This window comes from Rhinolophus ferrumequinum, chromosome 4 (genome assembly GCF_004115265.2).
Source record: "Rhinolophus ferrumequinum isolate MPI-CBG mRhiFer1 chromosome 4, mRhiFer1_v1.p, whole genome shotgun sequence".
Classification (NCBI taxonomy): Eukaryota; Metazoa; Chordata; class Mammalia; order Chiroptera; family Rhinolophidae; genus Rhinolophus; species Rhinolophus ferrumequinum.
This window is the reverse complement of record NC_046287.1, coordinates 45353608-45369970: the sequence shown is the minus strand read 5'-3', so window position 1 is coordinate 45369970 and position 16363 is coordinate 45353608. Positions and strand designations below refer to the sequence as shown.

Genomic DNA, 16363 nt, shown 5'->3' with positions numbered 1-16363 from the left:
GCGGCGCAGGAGCGCAGGACCTTGGGCCTCCAGCCCCCACGCGCGTTCTAAGCTTAGCAATTACGACATCTTTGATACTCTCACACATTTGCTATATCCCCTTTACCCCATCGTGTCTCCGGGATTCGAAGGGCGGAAGAGAAAGACTAAGGTTGGGCCTCGCCGTCGGGTCGGTGACTTGTTTGGACAAAGCGGTGGGACGCAGGGGCCGGGAGAACTGGGAGCCATTTTGCGGAAAAGCTGCTCCCATCCGCTCCTCACATCCTGGGGTGATCTAGGAGACCGCTCCCAGGCTATGATCTTCGTCCTCACGCCATCCCCCTTCCCAATTTTACACCCTGCAAATAACTAGGATAGCACACCGAGACCAAAGGGTCCTTCGTAGCTCTCCGACAATCAGATCTGGAAAGTGATCAAGCCAAGGCTATGAGATCGCCCTCTTCTTGCTGTTTTTCTTCTTCCCCCAAATGAGAAGAAAAGCCCTAAGGCCTTGAGCTGATGGTACTAATGCCCCCCCCCCCATCATTCCATCCTTCTTAGATTTGGGAGGTGTCTCAAAGATAATAATTCACACACACACGACACCCACACCGTTTAAGACATTTAAAATAGACCATCCCATTCTTGCACAAGTTATGACGAATTTTTAATCTGATTCCTTCACCCCCTCCCCAAGGGTGGGGGGCGTTGGAACACCCTAAAGGATTTTCCTGTTAATAATGTGTTCAATGAAATCTCCCAAGGATCAGTAACATATGCCAATTATTTTAGTAATTTTCCTTAATATTATTAGGGGTTATAAATTTGATTTTAATAGGGGGTTGATTGCTTCAGGAGTTGGCGCTTGGGCAGTTCGCAGGGCCCGCTGGGGAGGGCTAGCCCGGCGTCTGTCACCCTCTGGGACACACACACACACACACACACACACACACACACACACACAGCCCCTAGGCTAGAGTCTTTCCCTCCCCCACTGAATTGGTATATTGGCCTCCGAGAGGTCAGGGTTGCCTTTCTTTTTCTCCCCAATCTGCCCTCTGGCCTAGCTTGCCTGGCCCTGTGGCTCAGTCGAGGGCCGGAGGGGAAGGAGAAGCAGCGGTCTCAGCCGCAGCCACCCGTACTATCTCCTCCCGCAGAGCTCTGTGCGTGCTGGGCCATCTTATGGAGGTGTCACTGCTGCAGCCCAAATCTTTTCACCACTGGGGGTGACAGCCAGGGCCTCTGGAAGCTACAAGGATACTCAGGGATTTAAAAAGAATTTTCCCCATTCCTACCTTGATTATTAAAATTATTTTTGCCTTCTTCCTTAGAACACCTTGTTTGAAAGTTCTCTGATACTCTTGCAGGGGAGGGAGGTGAGACTGCAAACCTTCGAGAAAGCTGGTGGTTGGTGCTCTGTCTCACTTCCACCTGGCTACTTTAGTCTTTTTATTTTATTCTATTTCACTGAATCCTTGAAGAGGTTCTCTTTCATTTTAGGTGAATGGTTTCTGGCTTCCCTAAATTAAAATGTAGTCTACCACCTTCCCTTGAACATTCTGCTTATTGGTGTGTAGCAGCTGTGCAGATAAGCAGGGTTTGAGTAACCTCTGTTAAAAATTTCCAGAAAAAACTTTTGGTAGAAATGATCCCTTAAACTGTAATCATTGGGCCAAGTTCAAAAACAAAGTACTCAGCTCAGTTTTAAACATGCAATTAAAAATAACTGTACCTCAGCTTTTCAGAGGAAAGGAAAGGGGGCAGGGATGAAGGAAAACAAAGAATAAGGAAATATTTAGTGCTCTTAAATCCAGTCCAAATAGCTGAAAGAAAAGCATTCCCTCAGATAATGGAGCCATTAGAAACTCTGAAGGTTCCTGCCGCCATTCCTCACAGGGGCTTTCCAAAAATTTAATTCACTCTCAGCTACAAAACAAAGGACATAGAAAAGAATTCTGAGACTTTCTGCCAAAGAGGCAGTTTGGCCTGGTTTCTGTGCATAGATACACCTTTCTCCCCAGAGTTTGAGGTGGTGCCTCCCATTCATTCAGGCAGCTGATCCATAACCATGTTGACCCTCAGCTGCTTCCTTCCCATTTTCTAATAACTTTGCTAGAAAAAATAGTATATGTTCATGCAGTTTCAACACATTTTATTATATTTCTGTATGCATTACTTTCAAAACATATCACAAGAAATGATCAAACCACTTAAAACCTTCAAATAAAAAATCTGAAACAGTTTATGCCCACAATTGTACATATTTATAGTTAAGAAACATTCTTTATAAATATTGTTTCCTCTGTAGCAAGTTAATACCATAATTTAATTACAAATGGATAAATATGGTAACGGGTATTTACAGAAGGAAGGGTGTTATTATGGAAAAAGCTAATGGCACGACGTTTATTCGCCCCCCCACCCCCACAATCTTTCATACAGGAACTAACAAATTGAACTTGCAAAAGCACTAAAACATCACATGTAAACCCAGCTAACAGAAAAATACATTCACAAGCGTTGGTGGTGGAGTGTATGTGTGCTGTGGATCAGTGTGTTGAAGAAACAGAAGGGAGACTTTGGCACGGCTCGTTTTTTCCAGTCTATAGTTGCATGAAGTTTACAATCAAGTTGCCTCATAGAAAGGAACACAATATTCAATACCACAATACAAAATAAACCATTTTCTTCCACATTACTTAAAAAGAAACTGGGTAAACTAAAATGAGAAAAGAAAAAGCCCATCACTTGGGGAAGGGAAGGGAAGGCAGGGAGGAACGCAATCCCGAGTTACAAATGGACAGACTTCTATACACCAAGTAGCCATTAAAACCAACTTCGAGAAGGAAGGAGTCCGCTATGTACACAGTTTATCAGAAGACTGGGAATGGAGTGGGAAAGAAAGCGGGCATGGGTAAAGGGGGGGGGGGTTTGTTCAATATTTTTATGGGTTTTTATTTTATTTTATTTTTTTTTTTTATTTTTTACTTATTTTATATTTTCTGCTTCAGAGAGCCGGAAGGGACATTTTTGCTTTTCATGCCGAGATCATTAAAAAAGAAAAAAAATACTTTTAAAAACCCTTCTGCTGGTAAAATCATTTTCATTATCATAAAAATCAGATTCATAATTTTAGCAACACAATCACAGGGTGCCCTCAGCGCCGGAGGGCGGCAGCGCCAGGTTGGGGACTGGGAAAGGGAGAGAGGCCCTGGCCCCTCACACGTACCATTCATTGAAGTTGGAGGAGAGGCCGCTGTGCCCCCCGGCTGTCCCGCTGCCCCCGCCAGAGCTGCCGCCTCCCCCGCCGCCTGCCCCGCCGCCCCCACCACTGCCTCCACCGGAGCCGCCGCCACCTGCACCACTGCTGCTGGAGCCTCCGCTCCGGTGCACGGCGGACACCGCCGCCGCTGCAGCCGCCGCTGCCGCTGCAGCCGCCGCCGCCGGGGAGAGGTTGGAGCTGCTCTGGGGCTCGGCGCTGGGGGATACTAGCCCGGGGGGCGTGGACGACTCGTAGCCGGAGCTGGCGGCTGGGGAGGACTCAGAGCCCTGCGGGGAGGACTCATGGACCTGCAACACAAAAGCCGGGAGGGGAGACCAAAGGGGACTGGGTGTGAGTGCAGCTGCTGTGGGGCCAGGCCCCCGGAGGAGCATCCCCAGAAATGCACCCCGGCCACCCTGTCCTCGGGAACCCTCGCCTTCCCAGGCCGCCTGAGGTTGCCCAGGCTGGAAGTGAGGCGGCGCCGCGGCCCGCCGCTTTGCCCTTCTCCTGGCCACCCCGGTGGTACCTTCATGTGTTTCCGCAGTGAGCTGGGATGCGTGTAGGACTTGTCACACATCTTGCACAGATAGGGCTTATCGGAGGTGTGGACGTGCATGTGCTTCTTCCTGTCGCTGCTGTTCGCGAAGCGCCGGTCGCAGCCCTCAAACTCACACTGGAACGGCTTCTCCCCTGTGGACCGCAAACATGGGCGCTTGCTGTGAACACTCAGAGCCACCCCCCCCCCCAAACTCCTACCCACCCTGGAGGGGACAAGACCTCTGTGACGAGGTAAGAGGGGCAAGAAGGGCCTGGGTCCCTTAAGCAGGTCGGGTCCCCTCTGTGGCAAAACTAAGATGAAATTAACCGCCTTCCCACCTTACAGTCCTGCTCATTTATTTCATATTTTACTTTGCTTCCAGACTGAAGCCCATTTCCTCAAATTTATAACGAATTTGGGGTAGCACCCGGCCCTGTCTGCCTTTCTATAGGGCTTCTTGGATTTGTAGCTTCCAACAAGTTAGTCTCGCCATGGAGAAGTTGTTATTGTGACAAAATATTTGGGGCATTATCAAAACCACACAGGCTGCTGGGAGGCTGTCGATTTGTCTCTGGGGCCAGTAGGCAATTCGATTTGGAGTTGCTGTATGTTGTTTGGGGACCAGGCTGTGGATAGTGACTGAGCCAGTATTTTTCATCCAAAATTCTGCAAACTGAATTAACTATAATTCTAGCCTCACTTCCAGTTTTTAAAGAATAAGTTGGAGAAAAGGTAAATATTAGACATAGGGCAGCATCTATCGATTGCAGTGGCACAGGCTGGGCAGTGGGGGTGGGGGGCAACAGCAAAGGCTTTCAAAATTTCCTTGTTTAATTTTCTGGCGGCCCCTGCATCCTGTTGCCAGAATTCCAAATGCTTGGAGTCATTTAGAGGTGTGAGAACTCAAACATTGTTCCACTTGGAAAGGGGACCATTTAACGTTAAATTCCATTAGCACCTAAATTGTTTTTTAAAGACATCCGCTCAGACACAGGACTCGAAAGCAAGCATTTCATGCAAATAAATTTCTCAAATTTTAAACCTTGTTAAAAGCTTGTCTCGCACCTCGCCTCCCTCCCTTCCCGGAAGAGAACAATAGGCCGCTGGCGCATCCCTACTTCGGAGTAAATATTGACGGGGGAAGTTGCTAAAACATTTGGCTTTCTTTTAGGAAATCGTCTGGCACGATTTGGCTGGGACCTGGTCATAGATGAATAATCTATGAGGCAAGAGGCGCGTTCTTTTGCGGCTCTCTCTTGTCACGCGATTATGCCTCGGGGCCGCGCTGCCCCGGGCACTCGCTGACCGAATTGTTGCTCCAAGTTTGGAATCGCAACCCCTCTGGTGCCCATTAGAGAATTTCGCAAACTACTGTGAACCCACCATAAAGCCTCGCCGCGACCCACCCCTAGATGGGCTTTAAAAACGAGAAATGCTTTACAGCTTCGGCTTACCCCAGACTCATTTAATGGGAAACAGTTCCGGGAAGGGCGTTTGGACCCCGAGTAAAAGAAGTGGGAAAACACACAAGCCACTCAAACAGACACACACCCGGAGCAGAAAAGAACATTCAGACAACCTGGCAAATCCTCTCTAGGCTCCATTCCCGGGCACCGAGTTGGAGAGTCGTTTTATTTTGTGCGCTCTATTTAGAACGGAAATTATTAACCGGGCTGACCAAACGAAGCAATTGCATCACCCAAAGCATACATTTGATGTTACACTGGTTATTTAAAACTCAATTTCCGCACATGGAAAAACCCAGCCCAGTAATATTCTTTCATTCTCCAACAAAAACAAGTCTCTGGCTCTCTCGCACACACAAAAACACCTCCCATCCCAGGGCAGGGGCTGGCGGTCGGTGCGTTTCCCTCAGGAAACCAACCATAGCCTATCCCCGCTCCGTACCCCGTCCCTGTCCGGGCCCCGCGGTTACCTGTGTGGGTCCTTTTGTGGATCTTGAGGTTCTCGGAGCGCGCGAAGACCTTCCCGCAGCCCGGGAAGGGGCAGGGAAAAGGCTTCTCTCCCGTGTGCACGCGGATGTGGTTGACCAGTTTGTATTTGGCCTTGAAAGGCTTGCCCTCGCGTGGACACTCCTCCCAGAAGCAGACGTGGTTGCTTTGCTCTGGGCCGCCGACGTGCTCTACGGAGACGTGGGTCACCAGCTCGTGCATGGTGCTGAAAGTTTTGTTGCAGCTCTTCTTGGGGTTGCTCAGCTGCTCGGGGTCGATCCACTTGCAGATGAGCTCCTGCTTGATGCACTGCTGCCGCATGTAGCGGAAAAAGGCACCAGGGTGGTGGTGGTGGTGGTGATGGTGGGCCGCGGCCGCTGCCATGTTCATACCCATGTTCATATTCATGGGGCCGTACTGGTTGTGGAGCTGCGCCGCCGAGTAGGGGTCGGTCCGCGGGCTGGCCACCTGGCGATACTGCTCCGATCGCCCGAACACCTCTCCGGGCAGCCCGAGGCGCATCTGCCCGTTGAGCACATTCTGTGAGCCGTGCGGCCCGTGCTGCTCGGGGAGGCCCGGGAAGAGTAGGTGGCCCTGCGCGTCCGAATGCGCGTGGTGCAGGCCGCCAGCTCCCGGCCCGAACAGCCCGTGCTGCCCGCCGCCCGGCGCCGAATCCCCGAAGCCGCGGCTGCGGAACAGGAAGTCCCGGGTGGAGTTGAAGGGCGGCCCAGAGTAGGAGCCGACGTGCGCGGCGTGGGGCCCGAGTGCGGCGGCAGCGGCAGCAGCCGCAGCGGAGCCGGGGTAGGCGCCGGGGCCTTGCGACGTGAACGCCGAGCTCTGGCCGGGGGACAGCTCGTGCGCGCCCGGGTTGAGCTTGAATGCGCCCATGTGTGCGGCCGCGGAGTCCACGAAGCCGTTCTGCGCCGCCGCCAGGCTCAGTTCGCGGTCCTGCATTTCGGCGGCGGCCGCCGCCGCCGCCGCCGCGGAGTGGTGATGGTGGCGCGCGAAGCTGCCCACCCCGATGGCCGGGAACTGCGGCCCCGCGTCCAGGAGCATGGCCAGCGCTCCTGCCCGCCCCGGCGAGCCCCTCGCCTTCTAGACTCCCACTCCCGATCCGCGCGCGGTGCGGCCAGCGGCCGCCTGGCTCCGAGCGCAGGCGGCGGTAGTGGTGGCGGCTTCAACCTCGGGAGCCGCTCTCCTTGCTCCCGCCGCCTCCGCCGCCGCCGCCGCCTGGATCTACTTCGGGCGGCCGGGAGAGAAGCGAAGGCGCTGAGAGGAAGAGGAGAAGGCGGCGGCGGCGGCAGAGGCGCGGGAGGAGGAGGAGGTGGAGGAGGAGGAGAAGAGTCCAAAGCCAGGCGGAGAACCAAAGTGTATTAAAGGAGCTGCGGCGGGGGCGGGCAGGCAGGGCAGGGGAGGGCGGGCGGGAGGAGGGAGCAGCAGGGAGGTGTGGGGAGCTGAGCGGAGAGGGGGGCTGATGGGGGGCGAGCGCAGCGCCACAGCCCCCACCCCTGCACGCACTCGCGCGCTCACGCACACACTCACTCTCTCCGCCTTACGGACCTCAGGCCAGCAGCGACAAGAGGCTCCCGCAAAATGAAATCAGTGCAGTGGCGGGGCCACGATGCCCGAGCGCCGAGGTCGTGCGCGACAGGCGAGGAAAGGACGCAGGCGAGCTCCGCGCTTGTCGCCCAGGTCCCGCGCGCCCGCAGGTCCACCTGACCGCCGCGGGGGTGTTGGGGCGGCGGGTGGAGGCCGCGCGCCTTCTCCGCTGCGCTCTGGGTTGGCCGTTTCCTCCCCCGCCGCCCTGCTCTCGCCGCCTTGCGCGGCGGGTATTGTTCCGCGCCGGAGCCGCGGTGTTTAGCCCTCCTCGTTCTCCGCGCTAGGCATTGGCTGCGCCTGGCGTAGTAAACTTGCAGCGGCCACGAATTCCCCCAGATGAAGGAAGCTGCCGCGTCGCTCCCTCTTTCTTTAAGTTGTGCGGGAGGAGGAGGAAGAGGAGGGGGAGGAGACAGGCAGAGGGAGGGGAGGAGGGGGAGGCTGGGCCGTAAAACAATAACAACAATAAAAAAAGTGATCGCTAGCTCCCTCGCTCCCTCCGGCCAGTCGGCCCGGGGCTCTGGACCCGGAGCCGGCGGTCGCACCCGCGAGGACCAAGCGGATTCCGCGGTCCAAGCAAAAGTGAAGAGGCCAAGGCAGGTTTCCCCCTTTCGGCTAAGGAGGGCTGTGTTCGCTACCCCGCCTCTGTTTATTTCAGTGGACGCCGCCGACGCCGCAGCCTTTTATTTTTTATTTTTTGTCTCCTCCTTTTCCTTTCCCCTCCTCCCTAGCCCCCGCGTCTCCCACCCCAGCCTTCCTTTCCTCCCTCTAGCTCCCAGCCGGGCCTCCCGGTCACACCGCCCCTTGAACGGTGGCTCCCGCCTCTCCCGCCCTCCGGGCGCCGCCATTGGCTGCTGTGGCCCAGTCAATCGGGCGCCCCCGCCCCGTGGCCCGTCCACCCCTCCTCTCCCGCGCCCCCGAAGCTCCCAGCCTCTCCTGCGGCGGCGGATTGTGGCTGCTGGCCCAGCTTGCAAGCTTCCCGCTCTTCCCCCGCGCGCCCGGCCCTGCGGCTCCTCGTCCCGGCCCGCCGCGGAGCTCCCCAGAGCCAGGCGACAGGCCGGGCCGCGGGGTTACAGCGCCCTTAGCCGGGCGGGGAGGGGACGGCACCCTACGCTCGCTCCCTTCAGCAGAGGCCACCGACACCTCGCGGATCCGAGCCTCTCCCGGCGGGCACCGAAAGCGGGTACCCCTAGCCGCTCGAGAATGTGGCTAGTATCCAGCCGCGGAGCGGGAGGACCTGCGCGCCGGTACACTACAGGTCCCGGGCCCCGTGGGGAGCGCGCCGCCTCTCGGGATCGGTTTGCACGCTCCCTATCGCTCTCCTACCCACTTAGTAAACTTGCTCTGTGGTCTTGAAAACACAGGTGCAGGATGGTGGGCCTAGATAAAACCAGACATTTCCTTTCCTCCGACTCTCTGGACACTCACCCAGACACCGCCCCACTCCCCGGCGGTGGCCCCCACCCGCCGCTCGGCGCACTCTACTTCCCCCGCGGCTCGCGTCCTGCTCCGATTACAACAGTAAACACTGGACAGCGGGCCCCCGTGAGGGAGGGGTTGTTTGGAAGTCGTTTAAAGACAGTGTCACCCTCAGGGTAGATGCCCAGAAGCCCGGGCCGCTGCCATGGTGGGGTGGGAAGTGTGGGGATGCCCGAGGCGCGCGGCCAAGTAAGGCTCAGGCTGGAGTTTGGCGGCGAGTCAGGCTCAGGGCCTTCGGGGAAGAACTGTCCAGATATGTAGGGTTTCTAGAAGATATTTGTCACTCCTCTAGAAGTGGAGAACGCCCCCATACCCTGGGTGGTGGTGGGGCCGCGAGGCTGTTCCTTGTGCGGCACCGGGTCTGGCTTTCGGCCCTGGGGCTCCGGCCGCCCCTTGAGCCCCTGGTTGGCCGCTGCGGACATTTCCTGCCTTGTAGCGAAGAGCTTGCGTTCCCGAGGTAACCACAGAGGGAACGACAGGCCCGGAGGCTGAGAAGGTGTGAATGGAAGGCCTAAGGCCAGGCCCTTGCTTCACCTAGCTGGCGTAGAGAACTTTTATTTACACATTGCTGGGAATTGAAATAAAATTCAAGCAAGAGAAAATAATCAACATGCATTTCAAATTTTCATGTTGAAATGAGATCGACAAAACGCGGGAAGACGACTCGAGCTCGCTATTGCTGGCAGAACCTGGGCTCTCTGGCGCCAATACAAGCAGCTTCTCCCGACTTAAGCGGGTCTCTGAAGGTCGAAGCTGGCCGCATAAGGAGCCCTTTGCCCTCCCGCTGTCCCCACCCCCACCTCCGCTACGCGATAGAGGTGTAAGAAGAAGGGAGGAGACCCGGTCATCTTGTCTGAAAGCCCATGAGTTTGCCTGGAAGCTGGAGATTCTCGTTCCCTGAAAGGCGGAAATGTTCCTCTTTTCCACTTACCTCTCTGTATAAAGGGAGGTGGAAAGGCAGATGCCAAACTAACCCCCTAAGTAGAGAGGGACCTGAGAAAGAGACAGAGAAAAAAGAGAAAATCTATCAGAAAGGCTGCCTTGCTATATTGAATAAAAACATCGCCCAATGCACAGCCTTTCACGCTTGCTTTATTCATCAATTTATACGGGGGGAGAATAATTGGAAAAGTTTATTCCAAAAATATTTCCAAAAGAAAATATTTGAGGTTGATCGTGAGAATAACAGTCCTGCACATCCAAAACCTCACTTCCTCTTCTTTCAAGCCATCAGACTTATTCAAGTGTTTTTCCTTTCCCACTCTCTCGCCTCCTCCCCACTCCTCTGTCCCTCTCCTTCTTGCCCCATTCTCTCCTTTCGCTTTGATTCCTCTTTTGCAGCGCCCGCGTTTCAGGCTGGCGCGGCTGGGCGCTCGCTGGCGCTGGATTCCGGGGGCCGCACGCGGCCCGGTGGTGGGGCATACGCCTTAATTCCCGCCGGAGACCCCGCATGCTGGGCCCTCCCAGCTTTTCTTTCCCTGCTCCAGTTCTCCTCTCTCTGCAGGACACAGAGGAGCTGAGCCAAGTTCAAAGTCACGTCGCCGTCCCTTCTTAGAAGTGCTTTATTTCTCTACAAACCGCAAAGCCCCTTTTCCTCATGACACAGTATATTTATTTATTTATTTATTTATTTATTTATTTATTTATTTTAAGGAAGGAAATGGGGGAGAGAGCAAGAAAGCAAGGGGGAAAAAATCCTGCAAAGGTTTTCAGAGTCATTGCCTCAAAAGTAAGTTTGGGTTCCTTGGCGGGAGGGAAAAAAGAAGCCAAGCTCCGTTCTGCACCGTGAGTGAATTCAGTTTTTCAACAGGTTTCTGCAAGGGCCCTCTGTGGCAGAGTCAGATCCGCGGGACCCACAACTGTCACCATCCAGCAAACATGTTCCCCTCTTCGTAAGTTTTCCAAAATTGTTCTTTGGAGATCTCACGGGACCTGCGCCAAGGCTGGCCAGAGTGGGTTCTTGGGCTGTATGTGGATATCCTTGTAAGGTGGGCCCCTAGGCGCCCGGGGTTGGCGTCCATTTCCCGGCAAGTGGAGAGAATGGCAGTACGACAGAGAATTCGGGTTGTCTTCAAACCACAGAAAATCCCATCAAACACCTGGGCACTTATTCACTGAGCACTTCATTTAGTTTGTGGGCCTCTGTGAACGGTTGACTGAGTTCTTTTGTAGTATGATGAGTATTTTGTGTGTACATATACATAAAAAAAACAACAACGTGTATGTACAGGCAATACACTCACATAGGTATATCTTGCTGGCCAGGAGAAGCCAAAAACAAACAAGCAAACAAAACCAGCCTTTAAACTGGAAAGCAGAAACACACAGTAACTATACCACTCAAACTTTTAATTTTCCTCTTAAGGAAAGAGATAGAAATGGGGGAAGAGATGGGAGAAGCAAACGTGGAATCAGTTGTCTATATACACCAGACCAAAAAAAAAAAAAAAAAAGGATTTCTCCGGATTTCAGCACCATCCTCTGTATCACAGACTTATAAATTCAAGGAGCTCATCAACAGGATATTAAGTTGCAGGTCACCTTTGATTCAGCCCTCTCAGCCACTCCTGGGCTGGGCGACCCTGACCCATGAAAGACCACATGTGTGGTGGAGGAGCCCCCTCCATAAAACCCACCTAGAACAAAAGTTCTTTGTCAGAGCTTTAGAGATGTGTAATGTAAAAGAAGGGGAAATCTGTAATATAAAAGAAGGGGAAATCGTGAAAATCTCAGCCAATGTTGTAACCTTTAAATGCCATTTTTAAGAAGGGGGAGGTGACTGGAGGTGGGAAGGTATCATAGGACAAGGCCCTCTCCTGTCGGCGAAAAGAACTTCTTCCTACAGTTAAAATTTACTATTCTGTAACTGGGCTTATAAAATGTCTCTATATAAAATATATGCTCACCAGCAGTTTAGTGATAGGGATGCAGGTGTTTGTGTATTTGTCATGAGGGATTCAAAAAAATAGATACTAACATTTATAGGTGACAGTGGTTGTGGTTTTGCAAAAGGAAGAAACTCCTTACTTTGTCTCCTCTTTCCTGATGGGAGTGTGTCTACTACTGCAAAACAAAACAAAACAAATCGAAAAACAGGAAGCACTAGCTTACGTGAATATGTTTAATTATTTTTGAGGACCATTATCCTTTGGGCTCCCAGGCGAACTACATCCAAAGAAGTTGAATACCAGTGACAGGCAAGCAGCTTTCCAATAAACTGCAGTATTATTGCAATAGACTTTGTAATACAATTTATGCTGTCATTCATAAATAACAATGCCATATGTCAACCATATTGCTTACACAAGTAAATCCGTCAACGTGTCATTATTTGATTTATCTCAACAGATTTTTCAAATATTGAAGTATATATATGGAAGGGGTGGGAAGGGGGGGGACTACCCACAAAATTTGAGATTTAAGAAAACCTACCACACCACCTCTGTTCCTCCTTTATCCTCCATCCAAAAACATCCTAAAGGATAAAGAATGAAGGGGAGAAGAAGACATCCTGGAGCCAATATAAATAATATCGGGTGGTTATATGAACCATGAACACATAAGGGAGCATTGTGGTTCCTGTTTTGACCTCATAAACACATTTAAAAACACAATAATTAGGCATTTCCCAAGAAATTACCAATCCTAATGTTCAAATGTGGATCACAGGCCATTCTGCAACTACCCCCATCTCTGAAGGTAAAAATGATTGATAACCAAATGAGATTATTTGATGACAGGCCAATTTTACTCTGCTTATTTTTTAGTAGTGGGGAAGTAAAGAGAGCCATAATTTTTCAAGGGCTTTTAACCACTCAAGTCAGGTGCACATGGGATACATCCAGTTCTTGGCTATCTACTACAAACAAAGAAACAAACCCCAAACCCAAGAAATCCAGTTTCAGTCAAGACCACACAGTACCAATCTTCTGCTTAAACAACAGCAACAGCAACAACAAATCCTCAGTAATTCAATGTACATGAGACAGAGATCATAAACTTTAGCAAAAATAGCAAAAAGCACATTTTTTTTTGTTACTCTTAGTCCCATTGGTATCCGTGGGGCCTGAGGATTCAGCGCGAGCTCAGCGAGAAGAGACGCAACACTTCTACAGGCACTCAGAGGGCCGCGGCCCTTCAGAGCACTCAAGGCCTCTGGGCCGGGTCGTAGCTCCCACAGGGTCAGAACGCTAGTGGTGAGGGCAGGAGGGTGGGGATTTGGTCCCTGCCGAGTGCAGGGGGCTGGGAATTTCACAGCCTAGACGCCTGACGAGCCTGATTTGGGAGAATCCCTTGAACCCAAACTCCTCATCACTTCCGGCTGTGACAAAGCTCAAATAAAATGCAGCTGTGGGCCTTTTTGCCCACTTCACCTTGGCTTTAGATAGTTCTCGAGTGTATCCCTTCTTTTTTTTCAATGTCTGCTAGTAACCCTCCTCCCAGTTGAGCACCCACTGGTGCCCTTGGGCTAGGCTTCAAAGTCCTTGGATCCCTCGGGTAAATTGGGGCACCGTGTTCGCCGTTGAACCCGCCTCTGGCGCGGCTCAAATGGCACTTGGCGTTCCAAATCCGCCGGGCACACAGCCCTTCTGCAAGGAGGCCGCCCTCGCAGAAACCACTCGGGACGACCGAGCCGTAAAGCAATTCCAAGGGCAATAAAAGGCAGCTGGGTGGGTCCTCAGCTCCTTTCTTATCCACCTCACGGTCCTCAGCTTACCCCCTCCCCCCGCCTGCAGACACAATCAGACGAAGGCTCAAAAGCCAGGAAATGTCCAATTCACTTCCCTTAGAGTTTATTAATTGCCCACACCCATAGCAAGGAAACTTGGCTGTGTTCAGTGACGAACGGAGGGCACCGAGGAGCCGCAGTCCCCCTCCACGCAGCGGGAAGTCGTTAGCACCAGCCTGGGCATCTCCAGAGAGCGCAGCGTGGCCGCGGGGTTCAGGCCAGCTCGGCGTTTACTGTACCTCCCAAACCTCGTCGCGCTTTTGTTTGGTAGCTGGGAGGAGGTTAGAGTTCGGGGTGCAAAGGTGAAGTCTGGAAATCGATGCTCCTCCAAAAGCACCTGTTAACTCCAGAAAGGCAATTTCCATAAATTGCCAGGTTGCTGTCCCACACAAGCACCTCTGCTGCAAAAGCGCAGACTAGGGCAAGAGTTTTGAGGGTCCGCCCTGACGACCTGCGCCACCGCGAAAATATGGAGCTAAATCCATAGAAGGGGAACTAACATAACGACTTCTATAGCCCCGTTTTTCTTTTTTTTTTTTAAACTAGTATTATTTTCTTCAAAGCCCTGGAAATTGTTGGTGTTTATTTAGGAAGTGTGACACAGTTATTGGGTCCTTAGAAACTCGGGATGTTAAGGAGGTTTGATTTGGCTCCCAAATGGCCTGAAAAAGAAACAGCGCACCTGGGGTCAGGCGGGTCATCACAATAACAAAAAGCGCGTCTACAAAATAAAAAGCTCTTTTATAAAGAATGGCAATGCCGGAAATCCACTGCGAGCCTTCCTGATGACCATCTAGCTAGGCCTTTTCTCAGGTTTAATTGGCAGGAGGTTTATCGGCGGCTTATTGGTGTTGATTGAAATTTTGCTCCCAGTTCTTGCTTTCAAGAATTAGCATCTCAAGTCGATTTACCTGAGTCAATTATCTTTTTAGGGTCTGGGTTTGGTCACAAATTTGCAAATATTCATTAAAAGCACTTTGCAAACATCCCTCTTTCCAATCGCCACCCAAATCTCTATTATTTCCTAAGAAAGTCTTTCCTTTTTTAAGGCTTCCATAAAAAGAAATTGATCAAGGAGCTATATTTGAATTAAGACATATTAAATCGATGACAGATACATATCACGCTGTGTTTAACAAGAGTTGTACAAGGAGGCGGGTTCCAGATTCCGCATGGCTCTGCTGCACCATTATTCACATTTTTACAGCCTTTCCTTCATGCCTTCACTCATTAAACCATTAAATTTCAGCAATTCAATAAAACAAAGCAGTTATAATTTTGAGGAAAAGCTATTTTGAAGGGGGTGGAGGTACACATTTTATTGCACAATAAAAATGCTCAACAGTCCATATTAAAGGCTAGATTGTGTTTATTTTCTTCCTTCTTTATTCATTTTTTTTTTTTGGCTTGTTTTCTTTTTACTTATAACCTGCAGGACTGAACACAAAGCTGCCATGATGGAAGTACTGACACTCATTGTCAAGAAATTCAAATAAAGGGAACTCATCTGACATATTCTGAGAGGAAATGGAGACGGTGGTGAAAATTGCAAATATGGTTTCTCCATAAAACATCCGTAGAGATGGCACCGGCTTCACCCCACTTTTGCCTGGTTGGCTTGAGATATTTGTCTTTGAAACGAAGATTGTGAAAGGACATGTCCTCTTCAAATACAGATGTGGATTTTGTCACTGTTGTTTATTAAAATTTTTTCGTTGTGTTTACAATCACGCCTTTATTTCCCCGTATTCGAATTTCATTGAAACTTAAAGAAAAAGCCCATTTGAAATTTGATTGTACTGTTTTCTTTGTTTGGTTGTCAGTTTTATAAGAGAAATGACACTTCCCTGGCTCACAGGGAAATTCCCTCTTAAACATTGTTCACACCAAGTAAATGGGGCTATCGAATCAGTTCGTTTGAAAATATGTCTTACCTCTTTCCAGACGATGGCTTTATGCAGTCTATTTTTACTGGGACTGAAAACGAATTAAGCTAGTAACATGTTTTAGACCCGAAAAGAAAAAAAAAATCACACTTCAGTCATTATCACTTTTTTACAAATAATTTTATGCAGAACAGCAAAATTAAAATTAAAAACCCTGGCTTTAAATTTTGAGCATCTGTGGAACATCACAAAGATTTAAGATGCTTCATTTTGAAAAGCAGACGTGACACTTTAGGGCGTTAAGAACTGTAAACTTTTGGGGGATGCCACAGTACTCCCCAAAAAGTGACGCAGGAAACTATTTCACTTTTTAAACTGATTTGATGGCAAAACAAGATATGGGATTCGCGCGCTTTGGTTAAAGCCAGTTTTCATAGTCTTAAGACATCTCTCCTGCAAGATCAGTTTATTAGCAAATGATAACATGGTAAAAAATTATTTATTCTGTTCTTAGTGAAGATGTTGCTTGATTTAAAAATAATTATTTTCTTGTATCAATTCTAATTTGTGGTCTTTTCGAAGAAACTGAGGTACACGTGGGAGTGCGTTCTGGACCGGAAGGAGAAATTCTGCTTAAAGGATACTGTTTATTTAGCCGCTTTCCTCTAGAGAGATGACGTTTGGCCTACCCTGCCACTGTCTCTGCCAGAGGCAAAAGTTAGAATCCTTGCCCGAGATCCCCCCCTCCCTCCCCCCGGTAGATCTAATTGGAAGTGGCAGATCTAGAACCGATGAGCAGTGAGATTACACTTCGAGCCAACTTTTTTGAAGCATGTTGAAACGGACTTCATGAGCTAAAAAGTCGAGGTAAAACGGTTCCTTTTGGGAAAGATTTGACTTCACTTGGTTTGCGGAGCCAAATCACTGAAATTGTTTTGCAAC

The 16363-nt window shown here is 50.6% G+C and overlaps 2 protein-coding genes across 4 annotated transcripts; one reads left to right on the top strand and one right to left on the bottom strand.

Moving 5' to 3' along the window:
• Positions 1–2970: 2970 nt before the first annotated feature.
• On the bottom strand, positions 2971–7078 carry ZIC2 (Zic family member 2). Of its 2 annotated transcripts, none has more exons than XM_033104677.1 (3): positions 5716–7078; positions 3768–3931; positions 2971–3549 (listed from the first exon to the last, which is right to left on the bottom strand). In XM_033104677.1, exons 1-3 carry the CDS (start codon positions 6785–6787, stop codon positions 3199–3201), a joined length of 1587 nt encoding a protein of 528 aa, XP_032960568.1. In that variant the 5' UTR covers positions 6788–7078; the 3' UTR covers positions 2971–3198. The 2 variants fall into 2 exon arrangements, with proteins under 2 accessions (XP_032960568.1, XP_032960569.1); XM_033104678.1 differs by having other exon boundaries at positions 3407–3586; positions 5716–6934.
• Positions 7079–7119: 41 nt separating this feature from the next.
• LOC117021495 (proline-rich protein HaeIII subfamily 1) lies at positions 7120–15282 on the top strand. Of its 2 annotated transcripts, XM_033104680.1 has the most exons (4): positions 7120–8995; positions 10460–10535; positions 10617–10698; positions 14971–15282. In XM_033104680.1, the coding sequence occupies exon 1, from the start codon at positions 7667–7669 to the stop codon at positions 8681–8683; it is 1017 nt and encodes a 338-aa protein (XP_032960571.1). In that variant the 5' UTR covers positions 7120–7666; the 3' UTR covers positions 8684–8995; positions 10460–10535; positions 10617–10698; positions 14971–15282. The 2 variants fall into 2 exon arrangements, with proteins under 2 accessions (XP_032960571.1, XP_032960570.1); XM_033104679.1 differs by lacking the exon at positions 14971–15282 and having other exon boundaries at positions 10617–12132.
• The last annotated feature ends 1081 nt before the right edge of the window (positions 15283–16363 follow it).

What these genes read in the sequence shown, in the direction of transcription:
- ZIC2 (XM_033104677.1), bottom strand. Translation starts at nt 6,787, where the DNA reads ATGCTCCTGGACGCGGGGCCGCAGTTCCCGGCCATCGGGGTGGGCAGC. An exon ending in CCACAAAAGGACCCACACAG is followed by an intron (nt 3,932 to 5,715) that starts GTAACCGCGGGG and finishes TGCGGTCCACAG; the next exon opens with GGGAGAAGCCGTTCCAGTGT. An exon ending in CACTGCGGAAACACATGAAG is followed by an intron (nt 3,550 to 3,767) that starts GTACCACCGGGG and finishes TTTGTGTTGCAG; the next exon opens with GTCCATGAGTCCTCCCCGCA.
- LOC117021495 (XM_033104680.1), top strand. Translation starts at nt 7,667, where the DNA reads ATGAAGGAAGCTGCCGCGTCGCTCCCTCTTTCTTTAAGTTGTGCGGGA.